Source organism: Felis catus, chromosome D1 (assembly GCF_018350175.1).
Source record: "Felis catus isolate Fca126 chromosome D1, F.catus_Fca126_mat1.0, whole genome shotgun sequence".
Taxonomy (NCBI): Eukaryota; Metazoa; Chordata; class Mammalia; order Carnivora; family Felidae; genus Felis; species Felis catus.
Genome location: NC_058377.1, coordinates 59,588,964 through 59,616,915, shown reverse-complemented (window position 1 = coordinate 59,616,915; position 27,952 = coordinate 59,588,964). Strand labels below are relative to the sequence as shown.

The 27,952-nt window shown below is 42.8% G+C and overlaps 1 protein-coding gene, 1 long non-coding RNA gene and 1 pseudogene across 5 annotated transcripts in view; 2 read left to right on the top strand and 1 right to left on the bottom strand.

Moving 5' to 3' along the window:
• Positions 1-1,506: 1,506 nt before the first annotated feature.
• Positions 1,507-3,007, top strand: LOC123380476 (annotated as a pseudogene).
• Positions 3,008-4,250: 1,243 nt separating this feature from the next.
• FOLR1 (folate receptor alpha) lies at positions 4,251-9,466 on the top strand. Of its 2 annotated transcripts, none has more exons than XM_003992769.6 (5): positions 4,251-4,415; positions 6,476-6,636; positions 8,434-8,622; positions 8,771-8,906; positions 9,049-9,466. In XM_003992769.6, the coding sequence occupies exons 2-5, from the start codon at positions 6,484-6,486 to the stop codon at positions 9,333-9,335; spliced, it is 765 nt and encodes a 254-aa protein (XP_003992818.1). In that variant the 5' UTR covers positions 4,251-4,415; positions 6,476-6,483; the 3' UTR covers positions 9,336-9,466. The 2 variants fall into 2 exon arrangements, with proteins under 2 accessions (XP_003992818.1, XP_006937055.1); XM_006936993.5 differs by having other exon boundaries at positions 6,464-6,636.
• Positions 9,467-15,457: 5,991 nt separating this feature from the next.
• The window catches only part of LOC123380477, a 25,197-nt gene continuing 12,702 nt past the window's right edge, over positions 15,458-27,952 (bottom strand). The window contains exon 4 of one of the 3 annotated variants that reach the window (XR_006586311.1): positions 15,458-16,043. This is a non-coding gene — a long non-coding RNA (uncharacterized LOC123380477). Of the gene's footprint in view, positions 16,044-22,607; positions 22,668-25,068; positions 25,235-27,952 lie in introns of those variants that run through there. The other 2 variants (XR_006586310.1, XR_006586312.1) reach the window with 2 other exon arrangements.

Below are 27,952 nucleotides of genomic sequence, written 5' to 3'. Positions count from 1 at the left end.
CCTATGGAAGCCCAGGGAGGTTAGAGGAGGCTTCCAGAGGAGTAATGTTTGCCAAGCAGAAAACGGAGGGCAGACCGGTATTCCATGGTTATGGTTCAGCAAGTACAAAAACTTGGTGGGACCAAAGCACAAGCAAAAATTTCTAGATGGCTGAAATAGAAGTTAAGACGGCAAGGGCAGGAATTGAGGCCAGAGGAGAAACATTGGATTTGCAAGCCTTAGGCGGATGCCCTGAGTGCCTCTCACAAAGCTTCTCTTTCATTCTTTGTGAAAGGATCTGGTTTGGAATGGGACTCAGATCCGAATCCTAGCCTCACCTTGCTGCCTGGGAACCAGAGTTTCCACAGCCGATGGGCTGGCACTCAGGTAAAGCTCCAGTTTCTCCCACCCCCACTCCCTGCAGCCCAGGGCCTCTCCCTTTGTAGGCCAAACACCTTCCTGTTATCTTTGTCTGGTCACAGGGCAGCCTACAGATTGGGTTCTACAAGGATGCGGATAGCTCACCTTGCTGATATTAAGCTTCCGGTCCAGGCAGATAACTCTCTCAGGATCTGCTCCTAGGTGGCTGCTTCACCCCCCGCCCCAGCACCCAGATCTCAGATTCAGAACCAAACTTGAGGCTCAACAAGGGCAGGGACTCCCCACAGGTCATAACCCCACCCCCAAGTCACCTCCCAGTGGCTGGTTACTTCTGAAGCCATCAGGGCCCAGGGCCTTACTCTCCTGGTGGAGGGGCCACAAAGCCCAGTTAATGATCAGCCCCTAGGGCAGGGGTGGAGGGTGCGGGCAGGGACAAGTCCAATCTGAAAGAGCTCCCACCTTAAGACATTCCTAGATCTCTGGTCATTCTTCCCCAATCAGGAGAAGGCTGTCTGGTCCTATAAAGCCAGAAGAGAGGTCTGAAGGGTCCAATGGTGCCTTATCTGCCAAGGTCTTCAGAGGGCTGAACCCTCCCTGCTTGTCACAGGATTCAAGTAAGGATCACTCTGAGGGAGAGGGAAAGCAGGGCATGAGCTGGGGTCTCCTGGGAGTCCATTTCTTTGCAGACCCTTTAGGGCTTGGATGCTCCCCCAGCAATCCCACCCCCTCCCTGTTCCATGGGCCCAGACCTATGGCCTTCCCCAGGGTATTGAGGCTCCATCTTCCTTAAACTTCTATTGCCATCCATAGGTTGATGGCTCCCACATCTGCATCCAACCTAGACCCTTCCTCTAGGCTTTCGTCTCTGTAACTACTTCTCCCTGGTCGCACACAGGCGCTGTGACAAAACAAAGCTTGGTATTTTCTCATGCCCAAATTTGCTCCTCTACTCTTCCCTTTCCCCAAAAGTGGTACCACCATGATAAAAGGAAGGCTTGTGTCCTTGGCTAGGGTGAGAGAGGTGGGAGGGGTCTACATGAGACCAGACTCTGATGATGCCATAGATGGGGCACCTGTATGGGTAGATGTGGGGGCAGGGGAGTGGAGGGAGGAGGGCTGGGGCCTGGGGTTCTGGGCATCTGAACATCTGATTGTGCAGCTGGAGGTGAGCAATGCCTGGGGCTGATGAGTTTGGAGGAGTTGCTGGATCTATAAGTTGGGGACTGGAGAGTTCTGTGCTCTCTACAGCTGGCTGGGAGCTTGGAAGCTTGCACTCCAGCCCTTGCCCTGCAGTTGGTTCTATCCTGATTCTCTGGGTCTCATTCTCTTCTGTATAACAAGGACAGGGGGTTGGAAGTGGATCAGATTGTTTTAAAGGACTCGGCAACTCAGGCTGCAAGGTTTTATCAGACCTGAGTCTGGGGGAGAAAATGGGGTCAGTGGGGCTGGGGACTGGCCCTAGGCCGGCACTATTAATCCACCCACCTCCTGTGGAAGCTGGCTAGTGTCCACAATAATTGACGTGCAAGAATTAACTGCTGAGTAGGCCGAAGGACCTGCGGTGGGCCCACCTCGGCCACCTCTCTGGCTTGATCTTCCTCTGTGCCTGACTGTGTGCTTAGTCCCGCACCATGGGGCAGCAGGAAAATCGAGTGTCCTCTATGAACCCAATAGCAATGGCCAGATCCAGGGGTCCAATCCAGTCTTCAGGGCCAATGATCCAAAATTATCTGAATCGACCAAGGCCTACCTGGGAAGAAGTGAAAGAACAACTAGAGAAGAAAAAGAAAGGCTCCAAGGCATTGGCTGAATTTGAAGAGAAAATGAGAATTGGAAGAAAGAACTGGAAAAACACAGGGAGAAATTAGTAAGTGGAAGTGAGAGCTCATCCAAAAAAACAGAGAAAGAAAAAAAAAAAGAAATCTGGTAGGTATTCATCTTCTTCATCAAGCTCTGTTTCTTCCAGCAGTTCTTTGGATTCTGAAGATGAGGATAAAAAACAAGGAAAAAGAAAAAAGAGAAAGAAGAATCGAATCGTTCGCATAAATCTTCTGAAAGCTCCATGTCAGAAACTGAATGGGACAGTAAGGATAGTTTTAAAAAAAGAAAAAGAAGTCAAAGGATGCAACTGAGAAAGACAAGGACATTAAAGGACTCAGCAAAAAAGAAAGATGCGTCCTGAAGATAAACCTTTATTGTCTGAGTCCTTATCAGAATCAGATTATGTTGAAGAAGTATGAGCAAAAAAGAAGAAAAGCAGTGAAGAACGAGGAAAAGAAAAAACAAAAAAGAAAAAGAAGCATGAGAAACACAGTAAGAAGAAGAAAAAGAAGGCTGCTAGTTCAAGTCCCGACTTGTCATAATATTAAGAAAAATCAGGATTCCTTTATAAAGAAAGTGCAATGTCTAAGGAAATTTCAACGGTGAAAATTATGACATAATTACTAACATGCATGAATTTTCTTGTTTTTAGAATTATTACTGGACTATTCAGTAGCCACCCAGATGCCTCTGTGTGAAAGGGCCATAACTGTTGCTTGCTGCTTGAACATCAGTTTTTTCTCCTCCAGTGCTTAACAACTCTGGGAGATAATACATTGCAGTTGTGCTAGTGGTTAAGATTTGGGGATAAAATTACTATTTTTGACTCGAAGTGTCTAATGATACATCAACAGAAATCGAATCTGGATATATCATTTAAGATGTAATTAGAAATGACCAGATGACTCTAGTTAACATTTTGGAAATAGGGATTACACTGATATTTCAAAATTCTTATTCAGTAGATAAGTGTATTTTAATTTTTCCCCTTATATACTTTTATTTACCTGGGGAAGGAGCTTTTAGGTTTGGGGGGGTGGGTGGTTTGCTATCTCTTTAGCTAGAAGAATAGCGTGCCTTTTATCCTCACACATCCTGTTTTTGTGGACACAGTAGCCGTGCTTCATGGGGAGGTCAGAGCTGGTACAGCAGTCTTGCCCTTCGACATCCTTGGACTCTTGTCATTTGCTGCTTTAAGTGAACCAGAGTAACAGCCTTTTGCAGCACGACAAAGCCCCAAAAGTTCTGGGATTTACCTCCACTTCAATAATACTGAATGGTTTTTAGCATTAGAATGTGTTATAACATTTGAATTAACTTTGACTACACTTTGGCTCTGGAGAGGAATCATTTCAAATAGCCACCGGTACTTTTTGAACTTGATAGCTAAAGATTCTAAAACGCATGTTTTACACTGCTAGTTTTAACCGGTCAGGAAAATTTTATGTGACCCGTGATAGTTATTTTATTTTTGTATGAATTTTGTTTAGGCTGCCGTGTTTAGCTTTTATCAACCCCTTATTCCTGCTCTTAAATTCCATACTGTGGTTAATGGCATACTTGCCAAGATACTTAGCATGTAAAACAAAAAAGCAGACTTCTAATTTTTTTCTTTTTTTTTAACAGCTTCATACTGAAGCTGAGTCTTACCATAAACAAGTTGAGTGGCAGGCCTGGTATGCTGTGTCTTGTTACATAAAGCTATTGCCAGAATCTTAGTAAATATAACACTTTAGAAACTTGTCTTTGTATATTCATAACAAATTGTGACAAGTTAAGTGAGAATTACATTATTGCTCTTCCTGTGTCATATTTTACTAAGAGTTTGTGCCTCATATCTACTGCTGAATTGTTTACTAGTAACGTTAAAAGAATTGAAAAATCATTTTCACTTTACATTTTTATATAATCAGGTAACATGACATATAATTTGATGTACAATTTTGCCTGTTACAGAGGGTGTGCTAATTAGAGTGGTATATGCACAAAACATTTTGGCATGACAAGAGGCTGAATAAATAGCTATTTTACTTAAAAAAAAAAAAAAAAAAAGAATTAACTGCTGAGTGGCCTTCGCCCGATCCCGGCTCCACTCCTGGGCCACATTCCCTGCTGCCTGACCTACTGCCCGTCTCCTAGGCCACTAAACCGCGGCTGTGCCCCGGAGTAAGGCAAGGGGGACTGTAGAGCGGAGCAGAGGCCTGAGCCAGACCAGGAACCACTTCCTCTCCCAGGTATGCCACTCCCCACCCCTTTAGTAGAGGCAACACACCCCGCTGTGCTCTCAGCATGTGCTAAAGAATTTGCTGCACCGAGAGGATCCACTTTGCCTAAATCCTAGAGAATCCAGAAGTGGAAGCTAAGGGCCCAGAGCAGAGCAGGGTCTGCCCAAGGTTAAAACCACAAGCTGGTGTCCACCACCGAACTAGAACCAGCGGACTTTTACCTTTCAGCACAGTGCTGGGTTCTTAGCGCTTCACGTCTGGGGCCCTGGGTTGTGTGTGTTCAGGGTGATGGTGGTTGGTGGGGGCATAGCTGCACCAGTATCTGAAGCTGAGACTAGGAATGTGGAGAGCAACTTGCAGAGTGCATAGGTTGCAGGGAGAAGAGAGCTCTGACTCTAGAGAGCAACCACCACAGCAAGAAAAACTACTGACCGACCAGGTGGGGCCCACCAAGCCTGGGGAAGGGCCTTCTCAGCCTCCACCCAGGCCTCCCTAGTACTCTCCATCAGCGGCCCCCACGAAAGCCTCAGCACAGCGAAGGTGCAAGGGACAAAGCTGAAGGAGCTCTGGAATGGAGGGGCCTGTATCAATCTTGGGGGGGGGGTCTCTATTATGGTAGGTGGGCACATCCCTCAGCCTGAGCCAACTGATGACACAATCCGTGCCCAGCTGACTCTCATTTGTTAGGGTTTTCTCCCCTACATTTAGTGCTCAGATGAGGACGCTAAAGCTCAAGATAATTTGAGTTATTTTCCCCCAAGGTCAAGCCAGAGGTGGTGTGTTAGGGCTGAGAACTGTGCTCTAAACTGCTAGACCGTGTTTCCCCAAAGAGCCTGATCCAAAGAGTCACCTGGTGCTCCCGAGAGTACTGATTTGTCTTGTGACCCAATCAGTGAGTGATTGGGTCATTAGAAGGATGATTGGGTCCTGGAATGAATGAATTACCAAGTGAGAGAATGAATAAACACTGGAGTAAATAGAGCAGCAGAATATTGGATTGTGTAAAGGTGAGGGGCGAGGAGGAGAGGGGAGGTGGGAATTAAATTCCAGGTTTCCCAAGCCCTGCCAGGCAGTCAACCTGGAGGCCACCCAGCTCAGGTCCCGTCCAGGAGGCCAAGGAAGCTGCCTGAGCTCCACAGGACAGGGCGGGGAGGGCAAGGCAGTGTGGAGACAAGGCAACTTTGAGCAGAGGGGCGTGTGCGCTTTGGGAGCCATGGGAAACGAATGCCAAACTTTAGGAGAGCCCAGGCGCCTGGTGACCGGTGGGGTGAAGGAACGGTCAGTTCCCTCCCAAGGTTCAGTGTCTGAATTCAGAGGATTCAGGTGCTACGAAGGCCAAAGGGAGGCCAGCTCTGTGGTCGGGGGCAGGAACCTCCCCAAGGCCCCGGAGGCTGTCCAGCTGGCTGCCCACAGCCCTCTCTGCCCTGGGACATTCTCCGTGGCGCAGGATCTCCGGGAGAGGCCAAATGATGAGGCTGGGAAGGGTTGGAACCAGGGCTGGGTTTTGTTGTCTTGTTTTAAACTTAGGTCTGCGGCTTATCTGGAGCTCCAAAACTGAGGTTATTGTCAAAGTTTGCACGAAGTCATTTGGTGTCAAAATCTGACCTGAAAATTAATGTGAGGTTATTATAGTTTTTATTTCTCCCACCAGTGTAGCTATTTCAGCACAGAATGTATGCTTGACTGTTGCGTGCAGGTGGATTGTATTACCTTTTACAAAATCCTAAATACTTGAAATTCTGAAACACTTGCCTCCAAGGATTTCAAACAAGACTGTGGACCTATGGCAATCTCCCGGCTATTTCTTCATTTTGCCCAAACCCCATCCCTTAGTTTCATCATTTGATCCTCCTGTCCACCTGGAGAAATCACTAATGACACTAGCAAGGACTGTCCCAGAGGGCGGTGTCTGATCCCTCCTCTCCCTGAGGCTATGAAGATAGGGGTAGGGGTGGGGCATGACGGGGCCCAGGTTTCTTGGAGGCTCCACCCACCTGGGGCTATTCCCACACACCTGGAGGCCCCACCTCTGCTTTCCTTGGTGCCACTGACCACAGGTCTTCCTTCAGACACTGACATGGCCCAGCTGGTGACAACAGAGTTGCTGCTCCTTCTGGCGGGGGTGGCCGCAGTGTGGGCAGCCCGGCCCAGGACTGAGCTTCTCAATGTCTGTATGGATGCCAAGCACCACAAGGAAAAGCCAAGCCCAGAAGACGAGCTGCATGAGCAGGTGGGCGGAGGGGTGATCCGAGGTGGGGAGGTGCTGACTCAGGAAGAGGGCAGCGAGAGATAGAAGCATCAAACCCTTTCCATGGTGGAGGCAGGAAGGCCACCTGAGAGATTTTGAGTTTGCACTAATGCGGGCAACTACTGGCTTACCACATACTGTGTGCCCAGTGTCGCCAGTACAATGCCAGCACCTCAGCTCCTTGGTTGTTGGGTTTCCGCGTTACACAGATCAGGAAGCACGTCCAGAGAGGAGCCTGGGAAATGACACAGGAGAGACCCGTCAGACACATCAGACCCATGGGGCTGATTTTGATTTCAGAGTTTAGACGGAAACTGACCCTAAGAATCTGAGAGCAGCAAATGCACACAACACATTGTGGTTTCTTTCCCTCCAGCCCCAAACAGCTCGAGAAAAGTAGATTTCTCACAGTCTTGAGGCTGGGTGTGAGGCACATTGATTCATGCATCTAGCAATCATTTCCACTGGGGCTCTTGACCTTTTTGTTGGACCAGAGGTCTCTATTCTATGAAAATTATTTTGTCACAACCCCTTTAATATCCTGGACCTATCTAAGCATTAAAAAAAGCAATATGATGCATAACTGTAAAGAAAACACAAAAGGGAAGTCACTTGTAAAATGCATTCCAATATGTAAATGTTCATTTTGACCTCAGTAGCAGATAATGATCACAGTCCCCAGTTAGTGCTTGCTCAGAATCACTGAGCCTGCAGCTAAGTGACGGTGTAACTTGCATACTTTGAGCAGCCTTGATTTTAACTTCTTTTAAAGTGCACGTTTTTTTGTTTTTATTGTGGTTTTTTAAGCTTTTTAAAACAATGTTTATCTTATTTATTTTTGAGAGAGACAGAGACAGAGATAGAGCATGAGCAGAGGAGGGGCAGAGAGAGGGGGAGACACAGAATCCAAAGCAGGTTCTGTGCTGCCAGCACAGAGCCCCATGCAGGGCTCGAACTCACAAACCGTGAGATACTGACCTGAGCCAAAGTCAGTCACTTAAGCAACTAAACCACCCAGGTGCCCCTAAAGAGCACATTTTAATATTTTGCTTTTAAACTGAATTCTAAACTATGGGTTTTCATTCATTCACTGTTTTGAGTATTTATGTAATTAGATCTATTCTGAGGTTCCAATTTATTTAGCTTGCCTCCTCACCTCTGGGTCTTTGTCACCTTCTAAATGAGGCTTGTCTGACAAGTCTAGAAAACTGCCCTTCCCCATCCCTCTCCCCTGCTTAATCTCTTTCCAAAGCAGTCGATGAGTTTGCATTGTTATGTCTCTACCTTCTGGGTTAGAGTAAGTAGGAGCTCAATAGGGATTTGGATTATTGAATTTTATAATGGCTGCACTTCCCCCAAAGAGGGTCCCCCAGTGGCAAGTATTTCTCTGAAAGACTGACTGTGTTAGGGGATAAAAGAGGGAGGAGTCTTGGTAGCTCAGTGAGTCAAGTGTGGGACTCTTGATTTCAGCTCAGGTTATGATCTCGTAGTTCATGGGATCGAGCCCCATGTCAGTCTCTGTACTGACAGCGCAGAGCCTGCTTGGGATTTTCCCTCTCTCTCTCTCTCTCTCTCTCTCTCTCTCTCTCCTCTCTCTCCCCATCCCCAAGTAAATAACTAAACATTAAAAAAATAAATAAATAAAATAAAAAATAAATAAATAAATAAATAAATAAATAAATAAATAAATTTAAAAAGACTAAAGGGGGAGAGGTTGCGCATGGGAATACTGTGGCTGTGCCAGGCATGGGAGTTAGTGCCTGTGTCTCCCCCACCCAGTGCAGACCCTGGAAGAAGAATTCCTGCTGCTTTGCCAACACCAGCCGGGAAGCCCATAAGGACATTTCCTACCTGTACAGATTCAACTGGGACCACTGTGGACAGATGGCACCCGCCTGCAAACAGCACTTCATCCAGGACACCTGCCTCTATGAGTGCTCCCCCAACCTGGGGCCCTGGATCCAGCAGGTATGAGTGTCCTCCCCTGGACCCCCAACTTTGCAGAGGAGCTAAGCCTCCCAGACAACTCCTCAGGCTGCCTCTCCAGCTCTCTCTTCAGGGCAGAGCTGCCGAGAATCTTGAACCTGAGCCCTTTTTCTCCACTCACCTCTCCCAGGTGAACCAGAGCTGGCGCAAAGAACGCATCCTGAACGTGCCCCTGTGCAAGGAGGACTGTCAGCAATGGTGGGAGGACTGCCGCACGTCCTACACCTGCAAGAGCAACTGGCACAAGGGCTGGGACTGGAGCTCAGGTGAGGGCCTGGGTAGGTCAGGGAGGGAGAGACTTGGAGGCAGAGGTGTGGGGTGTGGAACTGGCATACTGGGGCTGTGAGATTGGTGGAAACAAAGTTAGTTCTGGGCCCAGTGGCTGAAGGTCTTCCATCTTCCCTACAGGGCATAACCGGTGCCCAGTGGGAGCTGCCTGCCACCACTTCCATTTCTATTTCCCCACGCCCGCAGCCCTGTGTGAGGGCATCTGGAGCCACTCCTACAAACTCAGCAACTACAGCCGAGGGAGCGGCCGCTGCATCCAGATGTGGTTCGACCCGGCCCAGGGCAACCCCAACGAGGAGGTGGCCAGGTTCTATGCCTTGGCCATGAGTGCTGGGGCCATGTCCCATGGGATTGGGCTTCTCCTGCTCAGCCTGATCCCCATGCTGCAACTCTGGTTGCTCAGCTGAGCTCCTTTTACCTTGTGATACCTGCACAGCCCTGCCCTGTTCAGCCCCATAGCTCCCAGCTATTCACTTCCTGTTCCTTGGATGGGGGCGGGGCTCTGACCCACGTTTGAATAAACCAGACACCCAACATGTATTAAGTGAATTCTTTGGGTGTGAAATGGGAATGTGACTTTTGCTTTCAGGTTCCCGCTGATTGAAGCCAGTTAGACTTGGTCAGTTCCAAGTTCTGAAACTTACTATGAACTTTCTAGATGTTTAACTGCGCTTATAACCTAGGACATATTCATAGCTCTCAATTTCATTTTTTGTTACAGCTCTAATCTAGAGCCAGGCCCAGAATTTTATTTTATTTTATTTTATTTTATTTTATTTTATTTTATTTTATTTTATTTTATTTATTTATTTTTTTTATTTTTCACAGAGAGCGCGCGCATGGGTGGGGGAGGGGCAGAGATAGGGAGACACAGAATCTGAAGCAGGCTCCAGGCTCTGAGCTGTCAGCACACAGCCCAACGCGGGGCTCGAACTCATGCACCTCGAGATCATGACCTGAGCCAAAGTAGGACGCTCAGCCGACTGAGCCACCCAGGTGCCCCAAGGCTCAGAATTTTAGAATTTGAATTGGACCTATGTCCCGCCCCCTCCCCCCCCTCCCAGGTTGACTATTCTGCTCCGTGCTCAGCTCTCCAATAGAAGAGAGAGGAATGGGTGTGCCTGGCATGTTCTGGATGTATGGCTGGGTAGAGGTGAAGAGGTTCAGCAAGAGCCATTCCTCACCAACAGCTAACACCCACAAAGCACTATCTACCAGGCACTATCCTAAATGCTTTACATTTATTCCTATAGGGTATATAGACTGTTGTGTGCCTTGTACATATGTGGAAATGGCCACATAAATTAAGAAATATGGCTAAAACTGTCCCCTGCATAAAAGCTGAGATTCCAACTCAGGCAATCTGACTCGAGAATAAATTCTTTCCCCTGCAGACTGGGTAAATATGTGTATCTTGAAGGGATAACGGACCTCATGCTTAACCAGAGTTGTGCGCTTGAGCTGGTCTAGCAGAGCCAGGAATGGAACCCAAACCTAGCTCCTAGATCAGGTTCCAAACCAACAATTTGACAGACTTTTAGGCAGTGTTTTCACATTAAGCATAGCTTGTAGCAGTTATAATAAGCTAGGTTAAAAAAATAATAAGCTAGGCTATGTTACAGTAACGTCTCAAATATCTCCCTGGCACAATTAACATTTCTTATTCAAGCCACAGAGTTTAATGTGGGTTAAGCAGGGCTGGGGTGGGGGGGATTTCTGCATGGCACTCAGGGATTCCCAAGGTTGAGGGAGGCTCCATCTCATCGTACACTTCCATGAGACAGGAATAGGAAGCTTGGTGAATTCTCTACAGGCTTACAAAACTTCCACCCATCACTAATTTGGATGGCCACATCAAGTCATTGCCATGACTAACTTCCAGGAGGTGAGGAAAATACAATGCTAACAAGTTCTTGGAAGGAGAGGGGGAGCAGAATGTTTGTCAAAAGACCTACCAACTTGTAATGTTATGGTCAGTTTATGTTTCTGGCATGGTCGTGGTTACAAATTTAATTTTTCAGCTTGATTCAGGTAAGAAAGAGAACCAGCCCTTTGAACCCTATGCAAAGAACTACATCAACATGAAAAATGGAGCGTTCCACTGGCCACCATCCTAGATAGTCTTGCAAACAAGGCCAACTGATGTATTACATTTAATATGGAACCAATGATACTATTTACAAATGCAACTTACTTATAGATGTGTTAGAATGAGTGAAATTTGGGGCACCTGGGTGGCTCAGTTGGTTGAGCATCTGACTTAGGCTCAGGTTGTGATCTCACCACTCATGAGTTCAAGCCCCGCATTGGGCTCACTGGTGTTAGTGTGGAGACTGTTTCAGCTCTTCTGTCCCCCTCTCTCTCTGTCCCTTTCCTGCTTGAGCTCTCTCTTAAAAATAAATAAATCTTAAAAAAAAAAAAAAAGAATGAGTGAAATTTAAGATCGGTATCCCCTCAAGCCAACATGCCTTATTAAAAGCTTATTGTGCTGTTTCTGAACCATGTATAAGAATACTTGTCTGAGTCCCACTTTCTGGAGTTGCCATTCTCAAGTTCTGAGGAGTCATTAGCTTGCAGAATGTATTAATAATTTTCCATATTAAGATCTCCTCAGCAGTGGTACTGGCATAAGGATTGACATAGAGATTAATGGATCAGAACTGAGAGTCCAGAAATAAATCCTTATAATTTATATTTAATTGATATTTGACAAAGGTGCTAAGGCAATTCATTGGGGGGAAAGGATAGTCTGTTCAACAAATGTGTTGGGACAACTGATTATCCACACACAAAAAGGTGAACTTATGGTATGACCTTCAAGTCATACCATATACAGAAAATTAACTCAAAAAGATCATAGACTTAAATGTGACAGCCAAGGGGCACCTGGGTGGCTCAGTGGTTAAGTGTGCAACTTCAGCTCAGGTCATGATCTTGCCCTTCATGAGTCAGAGCTCCATGTTGGGCTCTGGGCTGACAGTTCAGAGCCAGGAGCCTGCTTCAGATTCTGTCTCCCTCTCTGTCTGCCCCTCCCTCACTTGCACTCTCTCTCTGTCTCTCAAAAATAAACAAATGTTAAAAAAAAAAGTCTTTTGGGGTGCCTGGGTGGCGCAGTCGGTTAAGCGTCCGACTTCAGCCAGGTCACGATCTCGCGGTCCGTGAGTTCGAGCCCCGCGTCGGGCTCTGGGCTGATGGCTCAGAGCCTGGAGCCTGTTTCCGATTCTGTGTCTCCCTCTCTCTCTGCTCCTCCCCCGTTCATGCTCTGTCTCTCTCTGTCCCAAAAATAAATAAACGTTGAAAAAAAAATTAAAAAAAAAAAGTCTTTTTAAGTGTGACAGCTAAAACAAAATTTCTAGAAGAAAACAAGAGAATAGTTGACAGACGTTGCGTTAGGCAAAGATTTCTTACATTAAAACTTCTAGGGGTGCCTGGGTGGCTCAGTCGGTTGAGTGTCCGACTTCAGCTCAGGTCATGATCTCACACTCCGTGAGTTCGAGCCCTGCGTCGGGCTCTGTGCTGACAGCTCAGAGACTGGACCCTGCTTTGGATTCTGTGTCTCCCTCTCTCTCTGCCCCTCCCCTGCTCATGCTCTGTCTCTCTCTGTCTCAAAAATAAAACATTGAAAAAAAAAAAAACAAACTTCTACTGGGCCGCCTGGCTGGCTCAGTCAGTGGAGCATGCAACTCTTGACCTCAGGGTCATCAGTTCTGGCCCTACGTTGGGTGTAGAGACTACTTAAAGAAAAAAAATCTTAAAAAAAAAACAGCTTCTACCTATTCTAAGATGGACAGTGTCTTTCTTTCTTTCTTTCTTCCTTCCTTCCTTCCTTCCTTCCTTCCTTCCTTCCTTCCTTCCTTTCTTTCTATTTTAACTTGTTTTATTTTTTATTTTTTTAAATTTACATCCAAATTAGTTAGCATATAGTGCAACAATGATTTCAGGAGTAGATTCCTTAATGCCCCTTACCCATTTAGCCCATGCCCTTCCCACAACCCCTCCAGTAACCCTCAGTTTGTTCTCCATGTTTCAGAGTCTCTTATGTTTTGTCCCCCTCTCTGTTTTTATATTATTTGTGTTTCCCTTCCCTTATGTTCATCTGTTTTGTCTCTTAAAGTCCTCTTAGGAGTGAAGTCATATGATTTGTGTCTTTCTCTGACTGACTAATTTCACTTAGCATAATATCCTCCAGTTCCATCCACATAGTTGCAAATGGCAAGATTTCATTCTTTTTGATTGCCGAGTAATACTCCATTTTGTGTGTGTGTGCGTGCGTGTGTGTGTGTGCGCGCGCGCGCGTGTGTGTGTGTGTGTGTACACATATACACACACACACACCACATCTTCTTTATCCATTCATCCATCGATGGACATTTGGGCTCTTTCCATACTTTGTCTATTGTTGATAGTGCTGCTGTAAACATTGGGGTGCATGTGCCCCTTGAAAACAGCACTCCTGTACCCCTTGGATAAATACCTAGTAGTGCAATTGCTGGGTTGTAGGGTAGTTCTATTTTTAGTTTTTTGAGGAACTTCCATATTGTTTTCCAGAGTGGCTGCACCAGCTTGCATTCCCATCTTTCTTTCTTTTTAAGATGGACTGTGTTCTGTTGGACCAAAAGCAGTCCATGACTGAAAAAAACTGTATGACTGAAAAAACTGATAAACTGGATATCATCAAAATTCCAAGACCTCTGCACTTCAAAATATATCATTTAGAAAACTGGGGCTCCTGGGTGGCTCAGTCGGTTGAGAGTCCGACCTTGGCTCAGGTCATGATCTCATGGCTTGTGAGTTTGAGCCCCACATTGGGCTCTGTGCTGACAGCTCAGAGCCTGGAACCTGCTTCGGATTCTGTGTCTCCGTCTCTCTGCCCCTCCCCCACTCACGCTCTGTCTCTCTCTGTCTCTCAAAAATAAATAAACATTAACAGTTTTTTCAAGAAAATTAAAAGACAAGTTACAGACTGGAGGAAATATCTGGAAAACACATATCTGATAAAGGATTTGTATCCATAATATATAAATAATGCTTACCACTCAATAGTTAGGAAACAAACAACTCAATCAAATAATGGGCAATAGAATGGACAGACATTTCATCAAAGAAGTTACACAAATGGCTAATAAGAATGTGAAAAGATGCTTGATACCATTCATTAGTCATTAGAAAAATGCAAATTAAAACCACAATAAGATACCATTTCATACTCACTAGAATGTTTATAGTAAAAAAGGCAATAACAAATGTTGGCAAGGATGTAGAGAAACTGGAACTCTGATACATTGTTGAAAGAGAGGTAAAATGGTGCTGTCTTTTGGAGAACTGTGTGGCAGTTTCAAAAACAGTTACATGTAAGACTGCCTTACAACTCAGCAATTCCACTTCGAAGCATCTACCCAAGAGAAATGAAAATATACATCCACATAAACACTTGTATGTGAATGTTCATAGAAGCATTATTCAGCGGAGTGCCTGGGTGGCTCAGTCAGTCGAGCGTCCGACTCTTGATCTGGGCAGGGTCATGATCTCACAGTTTATGTGTTTGGGCCCCGCATTACGCTCTGTGCTGGTAGTGTGGAGCCTGCTTGGGATTCTCTGTGTCCCTTTCTCTCTGCCCCTCCCCTGCTCATGCTCTATCTCTCTCAAAATAAATAAATAAGCATTAAAAAAAAGAAGCATTATTCAGAATAGGTCAAGACTTAAAATAACCTAAATGTCTATCAACCAGACAATGTATAGACAAAATGTATTTTACCCATACAATGGAATATTATTCAGCAATAAAAAGTAACAAACTACTGACACATGCTAATGTCATGGATGAACCTTAAAAACACTATGTTAAGTGAAACTCCATTTGTATGAAAATTCCAGAAAAGGCAAATTTATAGAGACAAAGTAGATTAGTGGTTGCCTAGGGCTGGGATTTGGGAACCAAGATTAATTCTAAATGGACATGAGGGGGCATGAAAATTTTCTAAAACCCATTTATGGTGAGGTTGTACCACTTGGCAAAATATTTGTAAACTTTAAATAAGTAAATTTTATGATCTGTAGAAGAGTGAATGATTACCTATACGATACTCTCCCCTGCAATGGTAGCATATAGAGAATCTTAAATGATTCTAAATTTCTGTGGGGTGTGTTCATGAGGTGACAGATTCTGAGGAATTCAGAATCTGGCTCCACAAAAATCTATCATCTGAGCCAAACTCGATCCCATCATAAACTTTGAGAGATGAGGTGCTTCAGTGGCTCAGTTGGTTGTGTGTCTGATTCTTGATTTGGGCTCAGGTCATGATCACAGGGTTGTGGGATGGAGCCCCACATTAGATTCTCTCTCTCGCCCTCTGCCCCTCTCCCCCATTCATGTGCTCTTTATTTTTATTTAAAAATTTTTAATGTGTATTTATTTTTGAGAGAGAGAGAGAGCACGAGCAGGTGAGGGGCAGAGAGAGAGGGAGACACAGACTACGAAGCAGGCTCTAGGCTCTGAGCTGTCAGCACAGAGCCCAATGCAGGGCTGGAATTCATGAGCTGTGAGATCATGACCTGAGCCGAAGTCAGACGCTTAACCGACTGAGCCACCCAGAAGCCCCACCTGCTCTTTAAAATCAAAAACAACAAAACTTTGAGAGACTGGTTGGGAAAATGCAGCAATCAAGGAGGGACTCTGTGCTTGGTGTGGTATGGACAGTACCAGTAGAGATATTTAGGAGTGTGGCCCATTGACCAAGGGTTTTTTTTAGAGAAAGGGTTTATTCCAGTTGGCACAAGTATGGTCTATTAAATTGAGGGTTAGAAACCAGAGCCAGGAGAGAAAAAGGGCTACATCATATGACTAATGAAAAAAAAGATCATGAAGCACATTACCAAAAATACCAACACAATAGCCACAACCATCTTGCCTTCTCAATTTCACTAATTCCTTTAAAAATATTCCTGCTTCTCGTCTGTGGGTTAGCTTCTCCCTCCATAGAAGTCTTCTGTTTTAGGACTGAAATTTTTCTGGAAACCTCAAGCCTCAGAGCTCCAATGGGTTGCACTGTCCAAGGGTCAGCTATGGTGGTGATGTCAGACCCATGAGTCTGTTCTCCTGTCAAGTATGGCAGAATCTTTGGGAAAACAAAAGGAGAGAACAGAACCTCCTTGTTGGCAGGACCGAATGATCTAGAGACCTACTGATGTCCAATATCAGAGTGAAAGAGAGAAGCTTCGTCGAGGAGAAAGACAACAGAGCATGAAGCTACTGGTGACTGCTGCATTTCATGAAGTCTCAGTTGATGGCTACTCTGAAGAGGAAATATTATTAGGATCTGGGGAAGGAGAGTTACCTTTGCAACCAACTTATTTTTGATGATTCTATTTGTCCTTCCTTACTTGCCTTGAGCTCTGGGTGATATGGACAGTGGATATATTTAGAAATCTTGAGGGCCTTACAGTCTATTGTGTAAGATGTACACCAAACTTACTATCGATAATAAAAAGTTATTTTAAACGAAGGCATAAAATGATCTTGGAAATAAATTTGTTGATAGGCATCATGCAAGCCCTTGCATGTGAACATGAGTATGTTTTTACCAATTTGGGAAAGTTCGCAGTCACTGACCATTCACAGCCACAAACTTCACCCTGTGGAAAAGTCATCGGGAAAGGATGAGCTCCTCTCTTGGCTTTGACATCTTTCTCTACATTATGGACATGATGAACAAGGCAGATTTTGTTTGTTTGTTTGTTTGTTTGTTTGTTTTGAGAGGGAGAGAGCGAGTGAGCATGTGAGCAGAGAGGGGCAGAGAGAAAGAGGGAGAGAGAAAATCCCAAGCAGGCTCCACGCTGTCAGCACAGAGCCCCAAGTGGGGGCTCAATTGTACAAACCGTGAGATCATGACCGGAGTGGAAAGTAAGAGGTGGTGCTCAACTGACTGAGTCACCCAGGTGCCCCAAGGCAGCTCTTTAGAATACTGATAGCTAATTTTAAAAACATGGAGCATACCGACCATACCGAATTATTTTTAGCATCCCTCCTTGTAGCCTTTCCTTCTGAGTGCCAGGCAGTGAGAAAGCAAATTTTTTGTGTATTCTAACAGCTTCCAGGGAAGCATCAAGATGATTTTGGTGTAAAAGATGCCTTGATAATTTTGTTATTCTGAATTTAGGGGCTGATCGTGCATAAAGGAAACAGAAAAAAAAAGTGTTGTCAGGAAATAACCTCAGCCTCGGTCGTGTTATTAATAAGAAAATTATATTTTATAATTTTATATTTTGGAACATTAAAAATGTTAACTTCTCCGGAAGCGAGGAATCCTAATGTTTTCTGTTCTATCTTGACCCAAGGGGATGGATAATGTGAGTCGTGAAAACTTAACATGCTTTCTAAGAAGTGAAAGTTCACTTTCACATTATGCAAGGACTTAAGCTGTGCTATAAGGAGAAAACACACCAAAATAACTTTTATTTCCTCATGTTAAGTATAGACTGTATACTCAAAGACCATTTTGCTTTTTCTTTTTTTTAAGTAGGCTCCACTCCCAGTGTGGAGCCCAACATGGGGCTTGAACTTACTATCCAGAGATCAAAACCTGAGCTGAGATCAAGAGTCAGACACTTAACCCGACTGAGCCACACAGGTGCCCCTCAAAGACCATTTTTCTTATGAGTGACCATAGCATCTAAACATTGATACTTCTTAAAGTACAAGTGGTCTGAAGAAGCACTTCTGGAATGGCAGAGTAAGGACATCTGAAAATCTGCTTCTCCATGAAAGCAATAACACTGGTAAAAATTGTCAAAATCAAGTTTTTAGGAGTCTGGAAACCAAGGCTTTCAAAAACCGAAGGAGAATTTGTTTAAGAAAAATGGTCGAATGTCAGTAGGAACAGTGAATTTTGATCGGCTTCTTCCCCATCTTCCTCTCCCCAACTCCACAGGAGCTCCACAAATCCGCAGCCTCACAACTACACTAGCTTTGAAAAACAGTGGCGTAGCAGCCACTAGAGGGGGCAGCATGGGTGTGGAACTCCCCAAACAGCCCCATCCCTAGAGAACTGTCACCGTTTGATCTATCTGTAAGCTCCCTTGAAGAGTCCCATTCATAGCACTAGTCTTTATTTGACCTGATTCAGAACTCTCACAGCAAGAAACTCTATTTTGTTTGTCTAAACAATTAGCAGCAAATTGTCTGACGTCCCAGCTGCCGGAGGCAGAAACACCAGCTGAAGCAAACAAGAGGCTGGCTAAAAAACTTAAGAGGAATATTGGGAAATGAAATGTCGATGGAGGGCTATGAAATCTCTGATTACCTCGGGATCTAGAAATCTGCAAATGTTTACAGAACTGTGAGCACATCCAGGAAATACCTGAGGAAGTTCCAATCTCTCCATCAACTCTGGTGAGCTTGAGGTCCTGCTCATGCAGGAAGTGAGGAATAAGGCAGAGTAAACTGCCAGAGTGTTGAAGGCTTGCCTGAACCCTTGGTAAAAAGTAGGGAACGTACTGCCTCAAGGAATTTAATGAAATTTCTGTCCAATCATTAACTGACCACTAAGCAAACCAGGCAGACCTGGTTTTTTTTTTGGTCAGCGACCGCATATGACAAAGAAAATAAGACTCTACAGAATTAGCCCATGAAAGTTGATAAACAAATAAGCAGCAACAACTCAAGCCATGGTTGGGGAGATCTGATTTCCAGAGTTGCCATCTTACATTAATTAAAACACCCAATGTTTGAGGACTTAGTTGGCTCAGTTGGTGGAGTGTGCAATTCTTGATCTTGGGGTTGTGAGTTCAAGCCCCACATGGAATGTAGAGATTAAAAATAAAATCTTTTTTAAAAATTACCCAATTTTCAACAAAAAATATGAGACATGCGAAGAAACAGGAAAGTGTGAGTCATACACAGGGGGGAAAAGCACTCAGAAGAAACGGTCCCTGAGGAAGCCCAGACACTGGACTTATTAGACAAAGACTTTAAACCAGCTATTATAAGCAAGAAGTAGGGTGGCTGGCTGGCTCAGTAGGCAAAGCGTGACACTCTTAACCTCAGGATCATGAGTTCAAGCCTCGTGTTGAGTGTAGAGCCTACTTTTTTTTTTTTTAAAAAAAGAGGAAACTATGTCTAAAGAATTCAAGGAAATATGAAAATGATGTCTCACTAAATAGAGAACGTCAATAAAGAAATAAAAATTACTGGGATGCCTGGCCGGCTCCAGTCAGTAAAGCATGTGACTCTTGATCTCAGGATCATGTGTTCAAGCCCCACATTGGGCATGGAGCCTACCTAAAAAATAAAAATAAATTTAAAAAAGAAATAAAAATTATTTTAAAACTGAAATAGAAATTAGGGTAGAACAGTACAATAACTGAAATGAAATATTTACTAGAAACTGCTCAACTTGATAAGGAATATCTACCAAAAAACCTAGAGCTAACATACTTTTTTTTTGAGAGAGAGTGCGAGCACAAGTGGGGGAGATAGGCAAGGGGAGGAGAGAGAGAGAGAGAGAGAGAGAGAGGGAGAGAGAGAATCTTAAACAGGCTCTGTGCTCAGCACAGAGCCCAATACGGGGTTTGATCCCACGATGCTAGGAACCCTTGGTTCCCCAACCCAACCCAATCAAGAGTTGGAGGTAGAGCTAACATACTCAATGGTGAGAAACTTGAAGCTTTCCTATTAAGATCAGGTACAAGGTAAGGAGGTCCCTTTCACTTCTCAGCATTGTACTGAAAGTTCTAGCTAATGCATCAGGATGATCAGGATGAGAAAAGGAAATAAAAGGTACAGATTGGAAAGGAAGAAATAAAGTGTCCTTGTTCATAGATGACATATTCATCTATAAAGAAAATCTGGGGCACTTGGGTGACTCAGCTGGTCAAACATCTGACTTCTGCTCGGGCCATGATCTCGCGGTTTGTGAGTTGAAGCCCCACATCAGGCTCTGTGCTGACAGCTCAGAGCCTGGAGGCTGCTTTGGATTCTGTGTCTCCCTCTCTCTCTGTTCCTTCCCCACTCACCCTCTGTCTCTCTCTGTCTCTCAAAAATAAATAGACATTTAAAAAAATTAAAAGAAAAAAGAAAATCTGAAGAAATGACAAAAAAATTTCTGGCACTAATAAGTGATTATAGCAAGATTGAAGGATATAAAGTTAATATGTGGAAGTCAACTGCCTTCCCACATACTAGCAATGAACAAGTGGAATTTGAAATTAAAAAATATATATCATTCATAATAGCATCTGGAAAAAAATGAAATACATAGGTATAAATCTAACAAACTATGTATAAAATCTATGTGAGAAAACTATGAAATTGATGAATGAAATCAAAGAATTAAATAAAGGAGAGATATTTCATGTAAGGAAGACTCAATATCGTCAAGATGTCAGTTGTTCCCAACTTGATCTATAGATCCAATGTCATCCCAATCAAAATCCCAGCAAGTTACTTGGTAGATATTGACAAACTGAGCCTACAGATTATGTGGAGATGCAAAAGACCCAGAACAGCCAGCACAATATTGAGAAGAACAAAGTTGGATAAATGACAATACCTGACTTCAAAACTTACTGCAAAGCTACAGTAATCGAGACAATGTGGGCGGCACCTGGGTGGCTCAGTCGGTTAAGCGGCAAGCATCCCACTTCAGTTCAGGTTGTGATCTCAGGGCTCATGAGTTGAGCCCCGCATCGGGCTCTCTGCTATCATTGAGGAGGATGCTTTGGATCCACTGTCTCCCTCTCTCTCTGACCCTCCCTCACTAGCTTTCTCTCTCTCTCTCAGAAAATAAACACACACAAAAAAGACAATGTGGTATTGGCAAAAGAATAAACAAACGGATTAATGACACAGAGAGTCCACAGATACACTCACATAAGTATAATCAACTGCTCTTTGACAAAGGGACAGTGGCAATAAAATGGAGCAAAGAGAATCTTTTCAACAAATGTTGCCAGGACAACTGGACATCACATACAAAATGATAAATCTGGATACACGTCACACTTTTTGTGAAGGCACAAAAAGTAATTGAAAATGGATCACAGACTTGAATAGATCACAGATGCAAAACTATAAAACTCCTAGGAGATGATGTATAAGAAAATCTAGGTGACCTGGGTTTTGTGATGACTTTTTTTTTAATGTTTATTTTATTTAATTTTTTGAGAGAGAGTCAGAGCACAAGCGGGGGAGGGGCAGAGAGAGGGGGAGACACAGAATCCGAAGCAGGCTCCAGGTTCTGAGCTGTCAGCACAGAGCCTGACGCAGGGCTCGAACTCATGACCCTGAGATCAAGACCGGAGCTGAGATCAAGAGGTGGATGCTTAACCAGCTGAGCCACCCAGGTGCCCCTGGTGATGACTTGTAAGATACAAAATCAGGAGAGTCTAGGTAGCTCCATCAGTTGAGCGTAGGACTTCGGCTCAGGTCATGACCTCATAGTTTGTGAGCTCCAGCCGAGGGGGAGCTCATTGCTGTCAGCACAGAGTTCACTTTGGATCCTCTGTCCCTCTCTCTTTGCCCCTCCCCCGCTCACTCTTTCTCTCTCTCAAAAATAAATAAACATTAAAAAAAAAAAAGATACACAACCAAAGGCATGATCCATGGAAGAAAGAACTGACAAGCTAGTCTTAATTAAAATTAAAATTTTCTGGGGTGCCGGGGTGTCTCAGTCCCTTATGCCTCCAACTTCAGTTCAGGTCATGATCTTGTGGTTCGAGCCCTGCATCAGGCTCTGTGCTGACAGCTGACAGCCTGCTTCAGATTCTGCGTCTCCCTCTCTTTCTGCCCCTCCCCTGCTTGCTCACGTGTGTGTGTGTGTGTGTGTGTGTGTGTGCATACTCTCTCTCTTTCTCTCTCAAAAATAAATAAGCATCAAAATTTTTTAATTTTTCTGATATGCAAAAGATACTAAGAGAATGAGAAGACAAGCCACAGACTGGGACAAAATATTTGCAAAACACATACCTAATAAAGGACTGTTTTCTAAAATAGAAAGAACTCTTAAAGCTCAACAATAAGAAAATAAACAACCTGATTAAAAATAAGCCGAATACCTTAATTAGCCGACACCTCAGCAAAGAAGATACACAGATGGCAAATAAACATATGCAAAGATGCTCCACATATATATCTTCAGGGAAATGCAAATTAAAACAATAGTGAGGGGCGCCTGGGTGGCTCAATTGGTTAAGCCTCTGACTTCGGCTCAGGTCATGATCTCGCCCCTCGTGAGTTCGAGCCCTGCATCGGGCTCTGTGCTGACAGTTCAGAGCCTGGAGCCTGGAGCCTGCTTCGGATTCTGTGTCTCCCTCTCTCTGTCCTTCCTCTACTCTCTCTCTGTCTCTCTCAAAAATAACTCAACATTAAAAAAAAATTAAAGCAAGAACAACAGTGAAATACCACTATACACCTAACAGAATGGCCATAATCTGAAACACTGCCACCAAATGCTGGTGAGGATGTGGAGCAATAGGAACTCTCATTCGTTGCTGGTGAAAATGCAAAATGATACAGCCACCTTGAAAGACTGGTGGTTTCTTAACAAAATTACACGTATTCTTACCATATAATCCAGCATTTCCCCAAAGGGGTTGAAAACTTATGTCCACATAGAAATCTGTACATAGATGTTTATAGCAGCTTTATTCATAATTGCCAAATGTTGAAGCAACCAAGATGTCCTTCAGTAGGTGAGTGGATAAATGAACTGTGGTACATCCAGACAATGGAATATTATTCAGCACTAAAAAGAAATGAATAATCAAGCCATGAAAAGACATGGAGGAAACTTGAATGCATATTACTAAGTGAAAGAAGCCAACATGAAAAGGCTACAGACTATATAATTCCAACTATATGACATTCTGGAAAAGGTGCAAACTAGGAGACATTATAAAGATCAGTGGTTGTTGGGGGCTGGGGAGAAGGGGGGATAAATAGGCAGAGCAGAGAGGTGTTTTTTTTTTTTTTAAGACTTTATTTTTTTGAAGTAATCTGTACATCTGACGTGGGGCTCAAATTTACAATCCCAAAAGTCACATGCTCTACTGAGTCAGCCAGGTGCCCCAGAGAAGAGGGTATTTTTAGGGCAATGAAAATAATCTGTATAATAATGACACGTGCTATGATCTATTTGTCCAAACCCAAAGAATGTACAACACCAAAAGGGTACTGTAATCTAAACTATGCACTTCAGGTAATTAACATGCATTAATGTAGGTTTACCAGTTGTAACGAACGTACTACTCTGGTTGGGGATGTTATAATGGAGGAAGATATGCATGTCTGGAGGCAGGGGGTATATGGGAAATCCCTATACCTTCTCCTTGATTTTGTTGTGAACCTTAAGCTCCTTTTTTAAGGAAAAGTAAAGTCTGAATTTAAAACAGTTCCTTACTGTAGGTACTCAGCAGTAGATTTGAAGGGGTAGCAGAAAGAATCTACAGACTTGGAAATAGAAATTGTCCATTTTTTTTAAGTTTACTTATTTATTTTGAGACACAGAGACAGAGAGAGAGCGTGCATGAGCACATGAGTGGGGAAAGGACAGAGAGAGAGGGAGGGAGAGAATCCTAAGCAGGTTCCATACTGTCAGCGCAGAGCCTCATGTGGGGCTTGAACCCACGAACAGTGAGATCATGACCTGAACCAAAATCAAGAGTCAGACACTTAATGGACTGAGGTACCCAGGCGCCCCAGAAATTGCCCATTCTTAAAAACAAACAGGATGAAGAGAAATGAACAGAACACAGGGACATGTGGGAATACCATCAAGCATACCAGAATATGCACAATGGGAGTCCTAGAAGGAGTAGAAAGAGAATAAGAGCATAAATAATTGGAGAAATCAAGACCAAAACCACTCAGATTTTAAATAAAAAAATTAATCTACTCGTCTAAGTTCAGTGACCTCCAAGTAAGAGAAACTCAAAGAAATTCACACTTGAACACATCAGAGGCAAACTATTGGACTGTAAAGAGAGAATCTTGAAAGCAACAATAGAAAAACGACTCATCATTTATAAAGGATCCTCAATAAGATCAACTGTTAAGGTCTCCTTTAGAAACTATGGAGTCCAGGAGGCAATGGGATGAAATACTCAAAGTAATGAAAGAAAAAGACTGTCAGCCCAGAATTTTATAACCAAAAAAATGATTCTTCGAAGGAGAAATGAAGACATACACAAATAAACCAAAGTTGAGAGAATTTGTCACTAGCAGACTTTCCCTACAAGAAATACTAATGATTGCCCTTTAGGCTGAAATGAAAGAACACCAGACAGTGAGTTGAATCCACATGAAGAAATAAAGAGCACCAGTCAAAGTTACTACATAAAGAAAGAGAAAATACGGTATAAATGTTTTTATGTTGTAACTCTTTTCTTATCCTATCTAATGGGAAAAGATAGCTTCATGAAGCAATAACTATAAAATGGTATTTTTTTTTTTTATTATTGAGAGAGAGAGAGCGAGAGAGCGCACAAGTAGGGGAGAGGCAGAGAAAGACGGGGACAGAGGATCTGAAGTGGGCTCTGCGCAGACAGCCAGATGCGGGACTCAAACTCACAAACCATGAGATCATGACTTGAGCTGAAGTCTGATGCTCAACCAACTGAGTCATCCAGGTGCCCCTAAAATGGCACTGATACGCTCATAGTGTATAAAAATGTAATTTATGTAATAACATAGCAAAGGAGTACGAGAAGGAATGAAACTATATTGGAGTAAAATTTTGAACATTATTGAAACTCAGTATTAATCTGAACTAGATTCTTATAAATTATGATGTTAATTGCAACCCCAGAGCAACTATTAAGAAAAAATTATAAAAATATAATAAAAGAAACAACAAAGTAATTAAAAGGGTACATTTTAAAATATCTACCAAACACAAAAGAAGGGAGTAAAGGAGAAATAGAGGAACAAAAAAACCAAAATACATATATAAAACAGAATTGCAGGTGTAAAACCTGTTATTAGTAATTACATTATATATAAGTAGATTGAATTCTCCAATAAAAATGCAAAGGTTGGCAGATAAAAAAATCATTGTCCAACTATACACTTTTTTTTAATGTTTATTTATTTTTGAGAGAGAAAGAGCTCATGAGAGGGGCAGAGAGAGAGAGAGACAGACAGAGAATTCAAAGCAGGCTCTGTGCTGACAGCAGACAGCTTGAACTCACAAACTGTGAGATCATGACCTGACCTAAAGTCGGACACTTAATGGACTGAGCCACCCAGGCACCCCAACTATCCACTCTTTGCATGATTCGCGCTTCAGATTCATAGACACAAAAAAGGCTGAACCTAAAGGGATGGAAAAAGATACATTATGCAAAAAATAACTAAAGGATATCTAGAGTGGCTATAATAGTATCAGACAAATAGAATTTAAGACAAAAATTGTTAAGAGGCAAAGAAAGGCATTTTATTTTATCTTTTAAAGTTTATTCATTTTGAGAGAGAGACAGACACACGTGTGTGCACACACGGGAGGGGGCAGAGAGAGAGGGAGACAGAATCCCAAGCAGGCTCCACGGTATCAATATGCAGCCTGACATGGGACTCAATCCCATGAACCGTGAGATCATGACATGAGCCAAAACCAAGAATCAGACACTCCACCGACTGAGCCACAAAGGCACACCAAAAAGAAAGATTTTAAATCAAAACCTAACCTTCTACCTTAAAAAATAGAAAAAGAGCAAAATATACTCAAAGTGAGAAGGAAAAAAATTAAGAGTAAAGCAAAAATAAATGGAATAGAGCATAGAAAAACAATAGAGAAAAACCATGAAAATGAAAGTTGGTTCTTTGTTTTGTTTTTTAATTAATTAATTAATTAATTAATTAATTAATTTTTAAGTAAGCTCTACACTTAACATGGGGCTCAAACTCATGACCCCAAGATTAAGAGTCACATGCTCTACTGACTGAGCCAGTCAGGTGCCCCCAAAAGTTGTTTCTTTGAGAATATCAACAAAAACCTTTATTTAGACTGATCAAAATAAAAAGGAAAGAAGAGTCAAATTACTAATATCAGGAATAAAAGAGGAGATGACACTAATACAGAAATAAAAAGCATTGTAAAAGAATACTATGAACAATTGTATGCCAATAAATTAGATACCATAAATGAAATGGCCAAATTCCTAGAAAGATACAAACTACCAAAGATGACATAAGAAGAAGTAAAACATCTAAATATACCTATAACAAGGAAAGGGATCGAATTCATAATTTTAAAACTTCCCACAAATAAAAGTTCAGGCTCACACAGCCTCAGTGGTGAACTCTACCAAATGTTTAAAGAATAATTACTACCAATCCTTCAGAAACTCTTTGGAGGCACCGACTGGCTTAGTTGGAATAGAATGTGACTCTTGATCTTGGGGTTCAAGCCCTACGTTGGGTGTAGACATTACTAAAATAAATAAACTTTAACAAAAAAAGAAATTCTTTCAAAAAAGAAGAGGTAATACATCTCAACTCATTCTGTGAGATCAATATTACTCTGATACAAAATCACACAAAGACATTGCAAGAAAACTACAGACCAATATCCACTATGGATAAAGACATAAATATTCTCAATGAAATACTAGCAAACTGAATCCAGCCAGGGGCGCCTGGATGGCTCAGCCAGTTAAGAATCTGACTTTAAAAAAATTTTTTTTTGTTTAATGTTTATTTTATTTTTGAGAGAGTGAGGGAGTGAGCATTAGCGGGGGAGGGGCAGAGAGACTGGGGGCGGGGGGACAGGATAGAGGATCTGAAGTGGGCTCTGTGCTGACAGCAGAGAGCCCCATGTGGGGCTCAAACTCTTGAACCCAAGATCATGACCTGAGTCAAAGTCAACACTTAACCAATTGAGCCATCCAGGCGCCCCAAGCATCTGATCCTTGATTTTGGCTCAGGTCATGATCCCAGGGTATGAGATTGAGCCCCAAGTTGGGCTCCATGCTGAGCATGGAGCCTGCTTAATTCTCTCTCTCTCCTGCCCCTCTCCCCTGTTTGCGTGCTCTCTCTCAAAAAAAAAAAAAAAAAAAAAAAAAAAAAAAAAATATATATATATATATATATATATACAAAAACAAAAAAACAAAAACAACCCACAACTGAATGCTGCCACATATAAAAAGGATTACACATCATGACCAAATAGTATTAATCCCAGAATGCAAGTTGGTTTCACATCCAAAAATTAATTGATTCAAAATATCATATTACTAGAATAGAAGACAAAACCCACATGATCATCTCAGTCGAAACATAATTTGGCAGAATCCAAAATACTTTCATGATTTAAAACAAAACAAAACCCAATACTGAACAAACTAGGAATAGAAGAGAATTCACGCAACCTGACAAAGGTCATCTATGAAAAAGGCACAGATAACATCACCGTCAACATCAAAAGGCTTTCCCATTAATATCAGGAATAAGGAAGTATATCCATTCTCATCATGTCTATTCAACTTGTACAAAAGTTGTAGCTATGGGTACTTGGCTGGCACACGACTCTTAATCTTGGGGTGGTGAGTTTGAACCCCACTTTGGTGTAGAGATTAATAAAAAAAAAAGTTGTAGCTAAGCCTGTTAGTCAATAAAAAGGAATAAAGGCATACAGATTTGAAAGCAAGAAGCAAAACTATTTCTCCTTCCTTCCTTCCTTCCTTCCTTCCTTCCTTCCTTCCTTCCTTCCTTCCTTCCTTCCTTTTTTTTGCTGCAAAAAGCTTTATCATTTCCATTTGGTCCACAGCTTAAAAAACTGCCTAGAGGCTGCAGGGAGAAACTCAAGTACAAGCCTGGGCATAAAAGGGATGCCATCTAGGAAATGTTTCTCTAGGAAGAAGTAAAACTTTCTATTCACAGATGTCATTGTACATAGAAAATCCTAAGGAATCCACAAAATATTATTACTAATAAGCGAGTCTAGAAAGTTTGTAGGATAGCAGATAAAAACACAAAAATCAATTGTATTTCTATATACCTGCAATGAAAATATAAAAATGAACTTAAGGA

Excerpts from the sequence above, each read along its gene's own strand:
- FOLR1 (XM_003992769.6), top strand. The coding sequence starts at position 6,484 with ATGGCCCAGCTGGTGACAACAGAGTTGCTGCTCCTTCTGGCGGGGGTG. Across the intron at positions 6,637-8,433 it reads AAGACGAGCTGCATGAGCAG|TGCAGACCCTGGAAGAAGAA; the intron begins GTGGGCGGAGGG and ends TCCCCCACCCAG. Across the intron at positions 8,907-9,048 it reads GGGCTGGGACTGGAGCTCAG|GGCATAACCGGTGCCCAGTG; the intron begins GTGAGGGCCTGG and ends TCTTCCCTACAG.